The sequence below is a fragment of the Microtus ochrogaster genome, chromosome 4 (genome assembly GCF_000317375.1).
Source record: "Microtus ochrogaster isolate Prairie Vole_2 chromosome 4, MicOch1.0, whole genome shotgun sequence".
Classification (NCBI taxonomy): Eukaryota; Metazoa; Chordata; class Mammalia; order Rodentia; family Cricetidae; genus Microtus; species Microtus ochrogaster.
In genome coordinates this window covers 47410460-47427410 of record NC_022011.1, presented here as the reverse complement: position 1 = coordinate 47427410, position 16951 = coordinate 47410460, and the positions used below count along the sequence as shown (strand labels likewise).

The following is a 16951-nucleotide window of genomic DNA, read 5'->3' as shown; positions in this document are numbered from 1 at the left end:
AGAATGGTGCATTCCTACAAACTGACTCACCACCCCTTAAGGAGCTCATTCAGTTGTTAAATGGAATTCTTTTCGGGACAGGAGGATAAAGATTGAAAACGAGTTTGAAAAGCAGATTATTTTGATTTTGTTCCTACGTGAGTGCTGTCATTTGCCACATAAACCTTCACATAAATGCCACTAGCTGTGTAGCCTTGGACAAGTAACTCCTGAGATTCTTGTAGGTTTTTAAATACACAGAGAGTGTGAGGAGAGAGAAGATCCTGTCTGTGAGTACCTGGCAAATGTTGGGTGACAGCAGACGGGGGTGAGCACTGTTCACCATGAAAACCTTCCCCAGCGAGCTCACAATTATTAGTCTTGGATGGGAATTGTGGTTCCTTCTAGGACAGCTCACAAATTTCAGATCTTCCTGACTATCCCAGTTAAATGCCCACTTCCCTTCCGACCTCAGATATGGCACCTTTTGCCCTTGGAGATGTCAGTGCTTCCCTGCCAGGCTCCTGTATCCCCAGCTTCCAGCCACTTATATAGACTAAAATGTTTATAATTTATAGTAATAATAATAGGGGTGAAGAGATGGTTCAGTAGCTAAGAGCACTTCCTGCTACTTTGGCTCTTAGCTTTCATATCTGGCAGCTCACCCTAAGCTCCAGTTCGAGTGGATCTGCCATCCTTTTCTGACCTCTGTGGACATCCACTCACACAGACACACACACAGAAAAAAACAATCTTTCTAAACACTTCCCTCCACTGAAAGCTGTAGGGAAAGCCTTGTGGAGACCCACAGTTTTGTCACTTCACTGTCACCACCCAGAACTGGGTATAACAGAGGAACACCTAGAGGGAAGGAGCCAGAGCCGCTAGAGCAGAAGCTTTTACAGACAGGACTTTCTGAGCCCCTGGGATCGCTCACCACCAAACCTGATGACCTATGTCTGACCTCCACATGGGAACTGTGGCACACATGAACACATACTCACACAATCAACCAATGATTAATTTACATCAATCAATGTAAAAAAAAATTAGACGTAAAACTTTTGGAGGATTTGGGTACAATCTGTGAAGTGCTTGCCACATCAACATGTAGGGTTGAGTTTAGATCCTGAACACCATTTAAAAAAAACAACTAGGTACAACAACATGTAACCATGTAACACTAAGGGAAGGTAATACTAACAGGTTTTAGTTGCTTGCTGATGAAATAGTCTAGCCACATAGGCAAGTCTCCCAATCCAAGAGGAGATCGTACCTCAAAAGGTGGAGAGAGATTAACCTACGGCCTCCACACACAACACAGAAAATATAAGGTTTTGTTTCCTTTGTAAAGTTCAGAGATAGGCAAAGGCTCGTGTGAGGTTTTCTGAGTGGTCAAGGATGTGCCTGTCTCACTTTCCTGCTGTCCTTAGCACATGGATTCTACCCAGTGCTTCCTTTCCAGACAGTGAGGAGGAGGCTTCTTATACCTCCTTACAGAATTTCTCTTACGTTTAGTGGCCAGAGTTGCATCAGGCCCCACCAGTTCCCCCCACATGCCCATGCACTTCCAGTCTGATTTCTTCTCTTCATTCACTGGCTCCTGAGACTGCCAGGTGTAAATCCCGAGGGATGCTCCTTTCTGGAACCTCTGTATGCCCATCCAGGGGCAGGGCAACTTGTTCTGGAAGGACAAACAGTAAATATTGTAACCCTTTCAGGCTACGGTTTGTGTTGCACAGTCCTTGTTTGGTGCTTTTGTTGTTTGAATCCTCCGCAGGCCGGGCCACCTTGAGAGCTTTCTAGAAACACGCTCCATGCTGGCTTTGACCTTCGGGGTATGGTTGGCTTTTTACAAGATAGGGTTTCTCTGAGTAAACCTGGATATCTTGGACCAAACTGACCTCAAACTCAGATCCCTCCTGCCTCTGCCTCAAGTGCTAGGATTAAAGGTGTGCACCTCCATTGCTTGGCTAGGTTTGCTGTTTTTAAAAAATTTGCCTTTTGGCCAGGCAGTGGTGGCACACGCCTTTAATCCCAGTACTCGGGAGGCAGAGGCAGGCGGATCTCTGGGAGTTCGAGACCAGCCTGGTCTACAAAGGGAGTTCCAGGACAGGCTCCAAAGCTACAGAGAAACCCTGTCTCGGAAAAAAAAAAAAAAAAATGCCTTTTAAAATCTAGGACCAGGGCTGGAGAGATGGCTCAGAGGTTAAGAGCATTGCCTGCTCTTCCTAAGGTCCTGAGTTCAATTCCCAGCAACCACATGGTGGCTCACAACCATCTGTGATGGGGTCTGGTGTCCTCTTCTGGCCTGCAGGCATACATACAGACAGAATGTTGTATACATAATAAATAAATAAATATTTTAAAAAATAAACAAAATAAAATCTAGGACCAGATAGAGCCAGTGTGCAGCATGTCCATGTGCAGCAACAGCAGATGGATTCTTCTTCTTCTTGAAACTGTGGGACTTCCGTTTATTTAAAAATTTATTTTTATTTATGTGTGTGCCTACTTGTCTGTATGTGTACATGTGTGCAGTGCTCACAGAGGCCAGAGAAGGCGTCAGATCCCCTGGAGCCAGAGTTAAGGCAGTTATAAGCTGTCGCATGTGGATGCTGAGAACTGAACCTGGGTCTTCTGCAAGAACAGCCAGTGCACTTAATCACTGAGCCATCTCTCCAGACTCAATTTTATTAATTTAAATTTTTTGAAAGTTTATTTTAGTTATTGCTCCTGAAAGTTGGCAATGTAGAGTTAGTCAAGGACGCCCTCCCGGTGCTGCTCAGCGTGTCCTCTGTACCTTGGGTTCCTATAAAGCTGGAGGCCAGAGCCCTCCCAGCTTGTTAGTAGAGAAAGAAAGCTTCCTAGATAGCACTGTGCTTCCCAGAAAGGTGCCCCCTTGGTGAGGGCAGTAACTGTTGGTGGTGACTGCCGTGCCCCAGAGTTTTCAGGCCATGACGTGTAAGGTGATTTCTCATGCCGGTGCCCGAGTGAGTCTGGGAGAGAAACCTCCCCTTGTGGTTGTCGCACAAAGCTTGTCGCCTTCCTTGTGTGTACAGTTTTCAGAGGTGGGAGTGCTTCCTGGCATCCTCTGCCCATGTTACTTGTTTTAAGATGTTATTTAGCTCCCTAGCTGGCCCTGATCCAGCCATCCGAGTTATAGTGTGGCACCTGCAGTTCCCTGTCTTAGGCCTGTGTAAGGAATGCCAGTTGTTCCAGCTGTGCCTTGTATGTCAAGCCCTATGCTGCTTGACTGGGTGCAGCTGAGAACACTGCCTCCACTTCTGCTTCTCGCTGCCACTCTTGATGTGGGCAGAGAAGGCTCCTTGTTGTCTCTATTAAGTCACTCAGGACTGGGCATGGTGGCATACACCTTCAATCCCAGCACTCATGGGGCAGAGATGGCAGAAATCTCTGTCATCTAGAACAGCCAGGACTACAGAGAGACCCTGTCCCAAAAACACAAAGTTAAATGACAGTGAAGTCACTTTGGGGATGGACACTCCTGTGATCTTGTCCTGTAGTTCCTGACACAGGAATCTACCCCAGTCCCCACTGGCCAGTGTTCTTCATATTGTCAAACCAGATCTGACCCTCTTCCAAAGTATATGAAGAACTAGATGGTGACACTGAGCATGGTGTGTAGCCACAGACTTCCCATGCCCTGGAACAGTACTCAGAGACCACAGGGCCAGAGAGTAGCAGGGTGATGGATGGGGTCTGAACTGGAAGGGAAGGTCCAGACTGTATCTGGTATGCTTCCAGTAGAATAATCCCCACTGTGAGAACCCTGAGAACACTAACCACCATGCTGCCCTTGGGGTTCTTTGTGCCAGGACTATCACGGCTGTGTGGCCCCTCTTCCACTCAGGTCTTTGTGTCGTCCCCAGAAGAAAAGAGAAAGGAGGGTGGGGCTGGGATGCTCAAGCTCAAAGCTGGGTGTTGATTTCTTAAGTCACTCAAGTGCTTCCATCTCTACAGCCCTGGTTAGTGTGAGCAAAATGAGCCTGGAAGCATTTCGTGTTCTTACGAAGTTGACTTTTGAGAACTGATTTTCAGCAAGCTAAATGTTGATCTCAATTATGGTTGTTAGCAGAAGAATCCAGAGCAGTCTCTCTAACTTGCCTAATGTGGGACTCCAATTTAAAAGACCCTGACTTTGAGAAACTCTGCCTCCCAGAGGCTTGACTTTTCACGGGGTGTTGCGCCTGACCAATCCACAGGTGGGAAGCACTCAGTGAAACCAGAGTGTTGGAAGGTACTAGAGGATGATGGAGGTTCCCAGGGCCTTCTGTGTGATCATTAAGGCAAGCTGAAACCAAAGCCCTTCTGTTGGGGCAGGAAGGTTGGCAGAGAAAGAAAGGCTGCCCGCCCCTTTCCCAGCCTCCAGTGTGTCATGATGTGGTCTTGGAATTTGAGGGCACACTTGCATTTGTGTGCTTGTTACCCCAGGATCTTTTTGCCATCTGTTGTTCATTAGCTGAGGGGAACAGCATCTTACCCTAACCTCTCCCTAGTTGGAGAAAGTGGAATTTGTTCTGTATCAGTAGACAACAAATGTGCAGGCTTCTCTGCATTCCTTTGTCCTACTTGCTGGAGTGAGTTTGACTTAGCATGGTGACACCTGTCTGCAATACCCCACTCATGACACTGAGGCAGACTGAGAGTTCAAGGCCAGCCCACACTACATGAACATGGAGCTTTCAGTCACTTGGGTCTGACACTTGGATCACAGCCAAGACTGTGGGGTTTTCAGGGTGAGCTGCCTCTCCCCGTGTTCCCCAGGCAGTGGGTGAAGAGGCAGCCTCCCTCTAGTTGCTTCCTCCTTTCAACCCCCTATCACTTTGTTGTGGAAACAAGTGGAAGAGAGCCCCCTTCTTGTGCTAAACTCAGGCTCCCCAGGATTTTACTTCCCACATGGCTCCAAGAACAGAATGGGGTGAGCCTGCATCTGGTTCCATGGACATGCCTCTCATGGTTTGGGGGAGGCAGTTTTCTCAGAATTAATCTAGGTCTGTTTTAGAAAATTTCGAATAATTTAAGAGGGGGGGTTGTTCTTGTTTCCAAAATATACGTGTACCCCAACAAAATAAGTAGGGCTTTTCTGCACCCAGTATTCCACCATCTTTTCATGCTATGACCCATGTCCTGCTGTGACTTGATTCTTACTGACTATAGAGTGTTGGGTTCTGTCACATCCACATACTTGGTACTCGTAGTGAGTGTTTCACTGTGGACTATTGAATAGTTTCACCTTATCTGTAGTGACATCCTCCATAGCTGAGCTTTTGCATATATCCATAGCATTTTCTTCAGACAAAACTCTCCTAATAAATATTGAAGCTTTTGATATGTGCCAGTAGGTCATCCACTAGACCATTGTCCACTGCCCAGAGTGACAAACCATTCTCACTGACAGTGTCCCACCCATACTGCCCTGTGTCTGCAAGTTTCTCCTTGATTGTCGTCAAGCCCTAGGCACTGTCCTGATCATGACATCCTTCCCATTTGTGAAACTCGTCTTTCAGATTTCTTTTTGCTTGTTCACTTTTTTCCCTAGTTTCTGTGTTGTCAGAAGAACCTGCTTTGGGAGATGCTAGTCCTTCGGCCCTGTTCAGGGAGATGTTGCTAGGTGACCCAATTCTGTGTCCTCAAAGTTGGCATGCTCTTCCCTCATGCCCATAGGTCATCGTCAGAAGCTCACCATTAGAGAGCAATATACCAGAACACTGCTCTGCAGTGGAATAGAGCAATCCTGGGCCACCCAAAATGTGGCAGCTTACTCAAGCAAAAGAAGGCGGATCACTGAGGCGAAGGCAGGCTAGCCAAGAGTAGGGCAATAGTAGCCAAGAGTGGCAGGAAGACGAGGGGCTGTACAGCTACAGGGTTTTTGTCCTTGAGTTGATTGTGTTAAGCAATGCACATGTGCTCAAGCTTAGAGCAGGCGAATTTCGTAGTATGGAAATTCTGTCTCCACAGAGCTTTTGGAAGTTGAAGCTGGAGTTGTGGCTCATTCTATGAAATACTTCCTGCACAATGACTAAGTGTGCTGGCCATAATTGTGATTCCAGCCCTAGGGAGTCAAGAAACAACTGGATCCCTACAGCTCTGTGGCCAGTTATCCTCACCTAGTCCATGATCTCCAGGACCCTGATCAGCCTCATTGTTGCTATTTCAAAGAACAATTTTTATTTCCTTTCAAAACCAGCTCTGTACTGAGTCACATGACCTTTACTTTAAGTCCATTGACAAAGTTCTTGCCTCACTTGAGCCAGTGTACTTTGGGAAAATACTCAAAACCAAACACCAGATAGCTAAGGGCACCACTGGGCATAACACAACAGTTTTAGGGAACCAAAAATGTCTCCCACTCCCTCCCCAGACTGCACAGGAATCTAAGTACACAGTGGTCTGTTCATCTTGAGACCGGGACTTGCCATTTCTCCTTTCAAGAGGAAGTGTGTGATGCAATTGAAGCTCTGCAGTGTGCTGTGATGGTATTTTCAGAGGGAAAGAGGCATGTTAGGAACTGTGTACTTCACCTGTGTGGGAAATGTGTGGGCACAAACGTGGGACTTGGAAGCCCTGCCTCTTGCTAAAGGTACAGTGGTACCACCACCCCCCCTTTCTCCCTTTCTCTCTTGTGGAGCACAGGAGCTGGTAAGGATAATCATTGAGAAGCAGGGGCGGCCATCACCAACAAGCCCAGTGAAGCCCAGTTCCCCAGCCAGCAAGCCTGACGGGTAAGTCTGAGCAGACTTCTGTCACTGAGGGCCCTGTGGGCTGAGCCCATGCTTGACAAAGGATGGGAGCCAGGCAGTCAGAGGGAGCATTTGAGACGCTGTGGTCAGCCCCGGGTCCCTTTCTTGTGATAAGTCTTGGTGAGTACCTGATGCTTTAAAGTATGTGTTCCACACAAGTTTCAAAGTATTGCCTTTCACTTTACAAGGTCAGCTGTGTAAGAGTGTACAAAAGGATGTGACTGCCTATTCTTAGCCTCCGGTGCCTGTCACTGCACCATGAACTCCCGAGAGCTTGGGGAGGGGTCGTGGGAGATCTTGGATTATTTAATAAAGCTCAGTCAGTAGGATGTTGAAACATGAACAGACTCCGAGGCCAGCAGCAGAGTGTTTTCTGATTAAGATGAGGACAGCCTTACTGTTTTGTATTCGTTTAAGGACTGGCCCGTGTTAAAAATGTGACACATAATTTTAGAGCAGACTGGTAGCTGGTCAGTGATGAGACTCCATGGGAGCCCCTAGCCCTCCCGCTCCCTCTCAGGACCTGTGTGTACTCTGACTGTGTGTGAGCCCTAGATCTTTCCGTTTCTCCAGCCACCCTGAGCTCCCTCTGACAGACCGAGAGATGGAGATTCTGAACAAGACAGCAACAGGTGTGTCACCATCCACTGAATTGCTCCCAGACTCCACTAGTGAAGAGGTCGCACCCCCCAAACCCCCCTTACCTGGCATTCGGGTAGTTGATAACAGGTAATTATCCTAAACTCTTTTGGGGAAGTTTTTTTTCTAGTACCTCCCCATTAGTGACCTAATGTGGGGAGAAGATAGATGGCAGAGTGAGCCAAAGGGATAATGGTGTGCTTGGGGAAAGGCTTAGGACTTTGGCCCCTTAAACGCTCCAGTAGCTTGGCACTGTTGAGAAAGGACTGTCTCTGAGGGTGGCCGGGCTCTGCCCCAGGACCTTTGCACAGGCTCTGTGCTCTTACAGCTGCCTTAGTTCTCTAGCCAGTGAAACCAGGCATGATTTACTATGGAAGGAAAAGAATCCTTTGGTTTTGTTCTTTTGGAATTACAATGATTGGCAAGAGGAGAACAGGAGGCAGTTAAAGTATGGAAATTGGGTGTGGAGAAAGAGCTTCAGTCATGTCTTCTTCCGTAAAACCATTTTAAAGTACTCTTGTTTGTGATGTACAGTTTGCCTGGATTTTCTGTCTCTTCTAGTCCACCAGCATTACCGCCCAAGAAAAGACAGTCTGCTCCATCCCCTACCCGAGTGGCCGTGGTAGCCCCTATGAGTCGAGCTACCAGTGGCTCCAGTTTACCTGTTGGAATCAATAGGCAGGTAATGTAGTCCATTTTTAGTTGGGAAAAGGACTGGAATTGGGTCCAAAAGCTGAAAGTTGCCCAATAGTCTTTAGACCAACTGTTAGTACATCCAGAGACTTGTGGGAGGGCAATCCATGACCATCACCCCCACCTCCCATGACATGGGCAGTGGACAAACCTTGGGCATCTCCCAAGGACATCCCTGTCCACACACGCCCACACTCCTCCCAGTTCCTTTCCTGTCTCATCAGGATCCTACGCTGACATCAGAGATGGCCTCTGAGCCAGTGGATGACTGAGTCTCCTTTGCATTCTTCCCTAGGACTTTGATGTTGACTGTTACACCCAGAGGCGCCTGTCCGGAGGCAGCCGCTCCTGCGGTGGTGAGTCTCCTCGCTTGTCCCCCTGCAGCAGCACAGGCAAACTCAGCCGGTCAGACGAGCAGCTGTCCTCCCTAGACAGGGATAGTGGGCAGTGCTCGCGGAACACAAGCTGTGAAACACTAGGTAAGCCACCATAGCCCTCCTCCTTCCAAAGTTTCCTGGGTCCAGTGATTCTGGGCCTGAGTCAACTGATTTCCAAGTGTTAGCTAGGTGACCTTGGTTAAATCCTTCAAAATCCAAGCCTCAGTTTGCAAAATTAGGAAAATTAGGACGGTGTCTGCTCTGAAAGAGGCTGAAAGTGTCTATGAAATCACAGCACAGAGTCACATAGCCAGCCGATGCACAGGGAGTCACCCTCCTTACAGGTAGCCTGGCCATGTACATCCTGACTCAGTCCATGTGCACACAGGGCTTTATGTGGGGGAGTGAGCTCCTGAAGGTACCTGCAGAGGTTGAAAGCGTCAGGCAACTTCCCTATCCTGTTGGGCACCAGTGACAGAGGTCAGCAGGACCACTTAGCAGGGACTTGCCAGTACTCACCAGTTTGTGTCCTGAGAACTAGATCCTTTCCCTTCAGAGAAAGTATGCCCGGCACAAAGGGGAGATTGTTGGCAAGGCTTGTCTGAGGAGGAAAACCTACAAAGAATGAAATGGTGACAATCTGGAGTCGCCAGTGGGGATCAGATGAATGAGGGGACTTTGCTCTGGTGGGGTAGCCTGTAACTAATGAAAGTCACTGATAGACAAACTGAGATCAGTGACATGCTACTTTCTTAGTTAAATTAAAAAGGATGGGAACAGGGTGGCATATTAAGTTCCAGGCCAGTCTTGTCTACAGAGAGAATTTCAAGCCAGCCAGGGCTTCATAGTGAAACCATATCTCAAAAACAAACAACAAAAAATGTGGTGATGGGGTTCTGAGATTTTTGCTGGGCAGTGATAGCTCACACCTTTAATCCCAGCACTCAGACAAAAACAGGTGGCTCTCTCTGAGTTCAAGGCCAGCCTGGCCTGTAGTTCCAGGACAGCCAGGGGTACACAAAACCTTGTCTTGGAAAAGAAAACACCCCCCAAAAAAAAATTACTTTCAAGAAAGTACATCAAGATGTGAACTCTGATGGCCAGCCCTGGGTTCTTATTTTTCATGATCATTTGCCATTTGTCTTCAGTAGTCATGTATATATTTTTTTTTTTTAAGTAACAAAGTTGGAAAGTGCTGGGAATATAGCTGTGTGGTAGAATATATACACAAAGCCCTGATTCCTTGAACCTCCCCCCCAAAAAAGCCATATTTCATATTTGTGTGTGTGCGTGTATCAAAGTACAAAAACACAGAGACCATTATAGCACACAGCCATCTCGCTACCTCTTTGACCTCAACAGTCAAGAGGCTGGAGAGATGACTTAGTGGTTAAGAACACTGACTGCTCTTCCAGAGGACCCGGGTTCAATTCCCAGGAACCACATGGCAGCTCACAGCTGTCTGTAACTCTAGTTCCAGGGAATCTGACACCCTCCTGTAGGCAAAACACCAATACACATGAAATTAAATAAATGTTTTAAAAAGGGAATATCCAGTGAAGTAGAAGTCCCCAGGAGAGATGAAGCATCCCCTGTCCTCTGAGGGAGACTGAGCAGAGCAGGGCTGATGTCCTGCGGCTCACAGCTAAGGGTGTGTGTTCTGTTTGGTTTGCAGATCACTATGACCCTGACTATGAATTCCTCCAGCAAGACCTCTCCAACGCAGACCAGATCCCTCCACAGGCAGCCTGCAGCCTCAGCCCACTACCAGAGTCCCTGGGGGAGGCTGGCCCACCCTTTCTTGGCCATACTTTTCAGCTGCCTCTGGGCAGCTATCCCCAGCAGGAGGGGCAGCAGACAGACACTCCACCTGCCCTTCCTGAGAAGAAGCGCAGGAGTGCAGCCTCCCAGACCACGGACAGCTCTGGCTGCAGGGTGTCCTATGAACGACACCCCTCACAGTATGACAACATCTCAGAGGATGACCTGCAGAACCCAGTCCCAGTCCAGCCTGTGCCCTACCCGCCCTTTGCTGCTATCCTTCCGTTTCAGCAGGGAACTTCCTCAGCCCCTGTTGAATTTGTGGGTGATTTCAGTGCTCCGGAGTCAGTGGGTGACCCAGAGAAGCCACCTCCTCTACCAGAGAAGAAAAACAAACACAGTAAGTTCTCTGCACATTCTGTAAATACATTTTGTAAGCCTGAACCTGTCTGTGTTTTGCTTAGCCCAAGCATGAGACCAAATCCAAGCCCATGGCCTCGTTCTTCCCTATAGAGTAGACTTACAGGTACATGGTGGATGTTTCCAGGAGCCTGGTGCTGGCATTATTCGTGGTCCTCAGAAGTCTAATTAGCTTATCTCTCCTTTGTGGTCTTTGAAATCACAGGCCTGATGCTCCTAAGTGCCTCTTCTCTATAGATGTAGTTCATTGACCCTTTTGTCCTGAACACACAGTAACAAAGGCAACTAGTGTGTCGTGGCACACAGAGCAGCACTGCAGTAACATGCACATGAAATGGACATTTGAACACACACAGAGCCGTGCTAGCCCTGGGAGGGATGTTCTGAGCGTGGACAGGGTGCTCACAGTGACCTGGATCAGCGCTGGCTGGTTGGAGGACTGAGGTCAGCTCTTGACCTAGATGTCTTAATAGATGGGTGTCACTGGGCTGGGAGAGTCTGGAAGGTGGGCTGTCTGTGTTTTGGATGGTTTCCAACTGTAAGTTTGCCATAGCATTACTAAGTAACATTCTGGACATTCCATCTTTTCTCCTCCCTCCCAACTGCTCCACTTGGGAGACTTGCAGGCCACAGCGCCCCGCCCTCTCCCCTCCTCACTAACACTGTCCTTAGATTTTCCCTGGTAGACCAGCTGTCACCATTTTGATGTGTGTGGCGACATCAGCTGTGGTGCAACAGCACCTAAAACTAGATCCTACGCTCTGACTCCCTGACAGGGGCTTCCCACTCCCAAAGGAAGGGCTGCCTCGTTAAACCCAGCAGAGCCATCCCAGGGCCTGGTTTGTCACCACACCCCCCACACCCAGGATGTCTCACAACTTTGTGCTAGCCTTGGGGAGGTGGTCCCCAGCTAAGAGAGAGGATGGGTCTGCAAGCTCATGATGTCATTTCCTGTGTCCTGCAAACTCACTCATTACTGACCAAGCTCTGCTGAGAAGACTCACAGCAGTTGGGGACAGCTCTTTCTGAACCTCTCCTTCCGCCCACTCTACCAGAGCACTGTACTGTGGGAAGGGGCTCTTTCTCATCAGAGGGGTCCTGTGGACTAGAGTGTGAGGCAGGACTGTGTCTGTTCAAGTGTAGCCGGTGTGTGGTGCTGCCCAGCTAGGAAGCCTCCTCCTGTGTGTAGCTCTTAGAACAAGATTGGCCTAGCTCCTGAAGCAGAGCTTATGGAGAGGAAAGTGGCAGGTAGAGGCAAAGCCATTGTTTCTGTTAGTCTGTCTCAAGTGGCTGAAATGTCTCTTTGTGGTGTGAGAGTGACTGAAGCTCTATCCTTTTGTGATGAGAACCAAAGACTCAAGTGTGATGGCCCTGAGCAAAAACCTGTAGTTCTGCAGGCCAGGTCTCAGGGTGCTGGAACTGGCCTCAGGAGCAAATGAGAGGCAGTTCAAACCTGGCTGGCACCGAGAAGGAGGGCATAAGACCATTGTGTTTTCAAATAGAGGTCTTTTTTCTCCCCTCCCCCATGCAAGGGTCAATTTTCTGTGTCAGTGAGAGCTCAGCATGAAGCATCCTGAGCTCAGTCCTGGCCGGAGTCTGCCCATCACTCCCCAGTGGACTATCGGGGAGTTCTACCTGAGAGTGGGTGGGAGCTTCACAGAACTGCTCTTAGGGAAAGAATGAGGAAATGGCATCCCTTATGTTCTGCACCTCTAAAGCAAGCTCACACGGGCAGTTCTGATGCCATAGTATGTCATCACGGAGAGAGGTGCCCTGACGTCATGATGGACCCTGGCTCTCCTTGTTAGGAGTAGCCCATGGGAGCACCTGAATACGGTGGGACCCCTGGTGTTCTCAGAGCCTGGGTGCCTGAAGAAGTGCCTGCAGCCAAGCATCCCTAGCCTTGCAAGCTGCTCTGGCATCTGAGCCACTGCACAATATGGGAAGGAACTGTATCGTAGTTCTGGGAGGGTGAACCTTATTGCTATTCTTTTGTGTGTAGCTAGCAGATCTCTACCAGGACCTTAGCATAGGAGTTCCCAAAGGCCTGGAGAGACCCAGTTTGATGGCATGTTTGGTAGATGGGGTTGCTTGGACCTTCTGGAAAACCATGATGAGACTAGGGTCACGCCTGGGCTGTGACTGAACAAGAATACAGTAACATCACTGTGGGGCTTAAGCGGCAATGGGAGCACTTCTCTTCTGGGTTCTGCCATGGGGAGCATAGCCTTTTCTGTCAGTGCACAGCGGAGCTAACAAGTTCTTCTGTATTCTGTGAAATAAACATGGCAGCCTTCCTTTCAGCAAGGATACCAGGAGGACCTGCCCTCAGCCCCACATGCTCTCTCTTCCTCAGGCTGTCCTCCTATGCTGCCTGGAGAGTGGACTCATAACCCTGGTTATCAGAAAAATGCCCACACTGCAGAGCAGATCCTCCTTGGGGTATAACTGAAGGAGAAACTGTCTGCCTGGAAGATGCAGAAGACTGCATTTTTGCAGCCTTTGACTTAGGTCCTTTACTTCACAGTTGTTATTCTTGCTCTCTCTAGGAGTAAATTAGTTGATACTCAGCCTTGACCAGGTTTCTCTCGACCATCCCTTCCCTATATACATCCCATGTTTGTAGGAATGGTTCAGGACATAGATGGAAGGCGTAATGTTCTGGCCCTTTCCCCAGAACCCTCTAGCTCTGTAGACAGTGGGACCCACGTAACTCAGAAACAAAGCACTCACTGACTCTGCACTTGAGGGTGAGGACCCTGTACCTGCTGTGTAGAGAGATACCTGCTAGATGAGCGCATGAGATGTGACAGCTGAGCTTTGGTTCCCCAGCTTCTCAACTCCCCAGGCACATGAGGTCCCTGTTATTGTTGGCTGCCACCCTGCTGAGGCAGAGAGGCTGTGACAGCATTGCCAGGCAGACAGGTTGTGACAGGCAGCTCTGCTGGGAGACATCAGCTTAGCCTCCGTGTACAAGGATGGTAATAGCAGGGGTGGAAAAGATGTATCATCTGTGCACTTTCTCTCTCACCCTCTCTGCTCTTCCTGGTCTGCCTGTGTCCCTTCAGCTAGAGAGGAAGCCCCTTGAGCTAACAAGTCCCTAGAGGTGCCTGTTGGAAAATGTTTCATTTACCCATTCTACAAATGTTTGTAGACAAATCAAACATGGCCCCTGCCCTGCTAGAGGGCAGCCCTTAAGGGGAAGGCAGTAAATCCTACTCTTTTGTTTGTTTGTTTTGTTTTGTTTTTTTCAAGGCGTGGTTTCTCTGTGTAGCCTTGGCTATCCTGGAACTTGGCCCTGAACTCAGAGATCAGCCTGCCTCTGCCTTACAAGTGCTGGGATTGAAGCTGTGCACCACCACTATCTGTGGTGCCCTCCTCTATCTATGTTCTAAATGTTCTGTTCTGCATCACCGGCTCCACGACAGTTCCTTTATATCCTGCCTGTCCTGAACAGACGCAGTCATTTCAGGTCACCACAGGTCAGGCCCTGCAGTGCTTCCCCATGCTCAGGATTAAGGCTGTGCAAGCAGCCTCCCTTCCCTGGTCTTCTGCATGTTGTGCTCTTCCCCCAGTCTGGGGCCTTTGCATATTACCTTTGGACAACAGTAGAAGATCCTATCCCATCCTGACATTCTTCCATAGTCTCGAGTGGTACTCCTCAGCCACCACACTTTTTCTTTCTCTGGGGACTGCTATGCCTATGTGTGTCCATAGTCTGTTGCTCCAAAGATAGTGTGAACCCCGTAAGGCAGAGGATCTAACTTGCTGGTCCCGTGTAGTCCCTATATATACAGTACTACCTGCTCAGTAAGCTATGAATGAGAATGGGGGGAGGTGTGGATGGGGACCTCCCCCCCCACACACTAGACACAGTAAGTCAAGGGCAGGACTTGGAAACATCAGGACCCTTATGTGTGTTCGTTCTCTAATACAAGATAATACAGCTGAGGATGACCCCCAAGGGCAGGCTGAGGCCGAACAGCCCTTCAGAGCCTTGGGTATTGCTGAGCATGGAAAGCCCAGCACCTCTGCAGGGAGAGTGCAAAGTGCCCCTTTTGCTTACTTTAACAGAACTTTCTGTTTGTAGAGCTGTTTCAGCTCACAACAGCACTGAATGGAAAGGACAAAATTTCCCATTTTCACAACCTCCCCAATGTCAATACCCCCAGCAGAGTGGGACATCTGTCACAGTGGAAGAGCCTAACTGACAGTCATCACTCCCAGAGTCTGCCATGCACAGGAGGGTTCTGTGAGCGCATCCAGCTGGGTGATGGCACATGTCCACCTTTGTAGTAGCACCAGAGTCGCATCCCTGCTCTGCGGGGCTCTGTGGGCTCCACTGTGGTGAGAACAGCAGCCCCCTCTGTCTACAGTGCTGGCCTACATGCAGCTGCTCGAAGACTACTCAGAGCCACAGCCCTCCATGTTCTACCAGACTCCGCAGAGCGAGCACATCTACCAGCAGAAGAACAAGATGCTCATGGAGGTCTACGGCTTCAGCGACTCCTTCTGCGGCAGCGACTCCACGCAGGAGCTGGCCCCCCCACCCGCTCTGCCCCCCAAGCAGCGGCAGCTGGTAAGCAGTTCCCCATCTGTGTCCTTGGCACTGCTGCAGGTGACCAGAGCTTCCAAAACCAGAGCTGTCCTGCTGGGGCCAGGTTGAACGTGCTTTTCATGCATTAGATGTGTTCAAGTCATTATGTCCCACATGGTGCCTCCAATTCCTCCCCAGATACATTGCCATCTTCTCTGGGGGCAGAGGGCCTCTCCAGAGAAGCCTGTGTAGCTGGGGCAGACTTGTGCTTGGAATGTTTGATTTCTCTACTGACAGTCTCTGTGTCTTTCCTTTCTTCTTTGCCTCTAACATAGACCTCATAGACAGGAGGGACTCAATCAAAGCACAGAGCACTGTCTGTATGCAGCCATCTGTGGACTTGACTTCCATAATGGGCCTAACTGTATGGAGTGACTTCCATCCTGGTCCTGGCCAGGGATGGCCCCATGGGGACAAGTTCCACTGAAGCAGAATGGCTTCAGATAGAGACACTTTGTGCTGCAAACCCAGCAGTGTCCTCCTTTTCACACCTCTGTGATGGATCCCGCCTGGCGTGCACTCACCCGGGCAGCAGAGCACTGAACCTGCCAATGCTTCTTTGTTCTCCTTGCTGCTGGTCAGAGCCACTGTTAGAACCAAACTCTGCAGAGCCAAAGTCTTAAATCATTGCAGAGCTGGATGGGCTGCTTTACTACTTTGCTGGCCAGTCAGTCCAGTTTCTGGCTAGAGAAGGGACATGCGTGGCAAGCTAAAGCCCTTTTCTGTGAGAGGAAGTAAGCCCCATTTACCTTGTAGTGCCTAGGACTTGGCTTAGCCTGAGGCTTCTGAGCTGTTCAGCCTTTGCAGGCCATAGCCAGGCAGCTCCGCAGGGATCTCTAGGCCTGAGAGAGGAAAGATTGAACACTGGGATCTGTGAACCTGGAGTCCCAGCCCTGTCCATGGTACTACACCACTCTGCAGTGTTTCCCAGATCTTCTTTATGAGAACAGAAATGTGAACCTGGGACCACTGCTGACCAGTCCTCATTGAGGTTGCTCATCCATGGCCTGGACAGTCCACAGACTCCGAACAGCTAGAGGCAGGTTCCTCACATGCATGTAGAACAACAGAACTATTCCAAGGGTGTAACAGGAGGCCGGCTGTCCTACCATGCAGTGGGGTGGGGAGAGATCAGCTAGTTAGGGACCTCCCCAGGCAGGTTCGGGTATACACAGCCCTCATCATAGTTCCTGATCTCTCCAAGAGCTCTCCAAAAAGAGGCTGGGAACTAGAACTTATCCCCAGGCCACAGCTATCCAAAGACCTAGAAGTCAAAGCCCAGCTCCAGGTGAGCCCTGGCCTACCACAGGACAAGCTGTGCTAGTTGCTGGTTCTGTCTTATCTCCAGCACACACATCCAGGAGCTGTGCACATCTTACACACAAATGTGGTAGCAATTACACTTACAGCAGTAGACAGGACTTGCAGTGCTATGTGCATGGAACTTCATTTAGTCCTCCCCCAAATGTACACAGAAGGTGCAAGAGTTCACCACAATTTCCACCTAGCTCTTTAAGAAACGCTCAAGCTGGATGGTGGTGGCGCACACCTTTAATCCCAGCGTGCGGAAGGCAGAGGCAGGCAGAAATCTGTGAGTTCAAGGCCAACCTGGTCTACACAACTAGTTCCAGGACAGTCAGGACTATTACACAGAGAAAGCCTGTCTCAAAAAAACAAAAAAGAGCCGGGTGGTGGTGGCGCACGCCTTTAATCCCAGCACT

The 16951-nt window shown here is 49.3% G+C and overlaps 1 protein-coding gene across 11 annotated transcripts in view; it reads left to right on the top strand.

Moving 5' to 3' along the window:
• Rapgef1 (Rap guanine nucleotide exchange factor 1) overlaps window positions 1-16951 on the top strand; it is a 121037-nt gene that overhangs the window by 72597 nt on the left and 31489 nt on the right. For all 11 annotated transcript variants that reach the window (XM_026778834.1, XM_026778827.1, XM_026778828.1 and 8 more), the window contains 6 exons: window positions 6637-6725; window positions 7317-7472; window positions 7944-8064; window positions 8371-8554; window positions 10128-10613; window positions 15010-15212. In XM_026778834.1, the coding sequence (XP_026634635.1) occupies window positions 6637-6725; window positions 7317-7472; window positions 7944-8064; window positions 8371-8554; window positions 10128-10613; window positions 15010-15212 (1239 nt within the window). The remainder of the gene's footprint in view (window positions 1-6636; window positions 6726-7316; window positions 7473-7943; window positions 8065-8370; window positions 8555-10127; window positions 10614-15009; window positions 15213-16951) is intronic.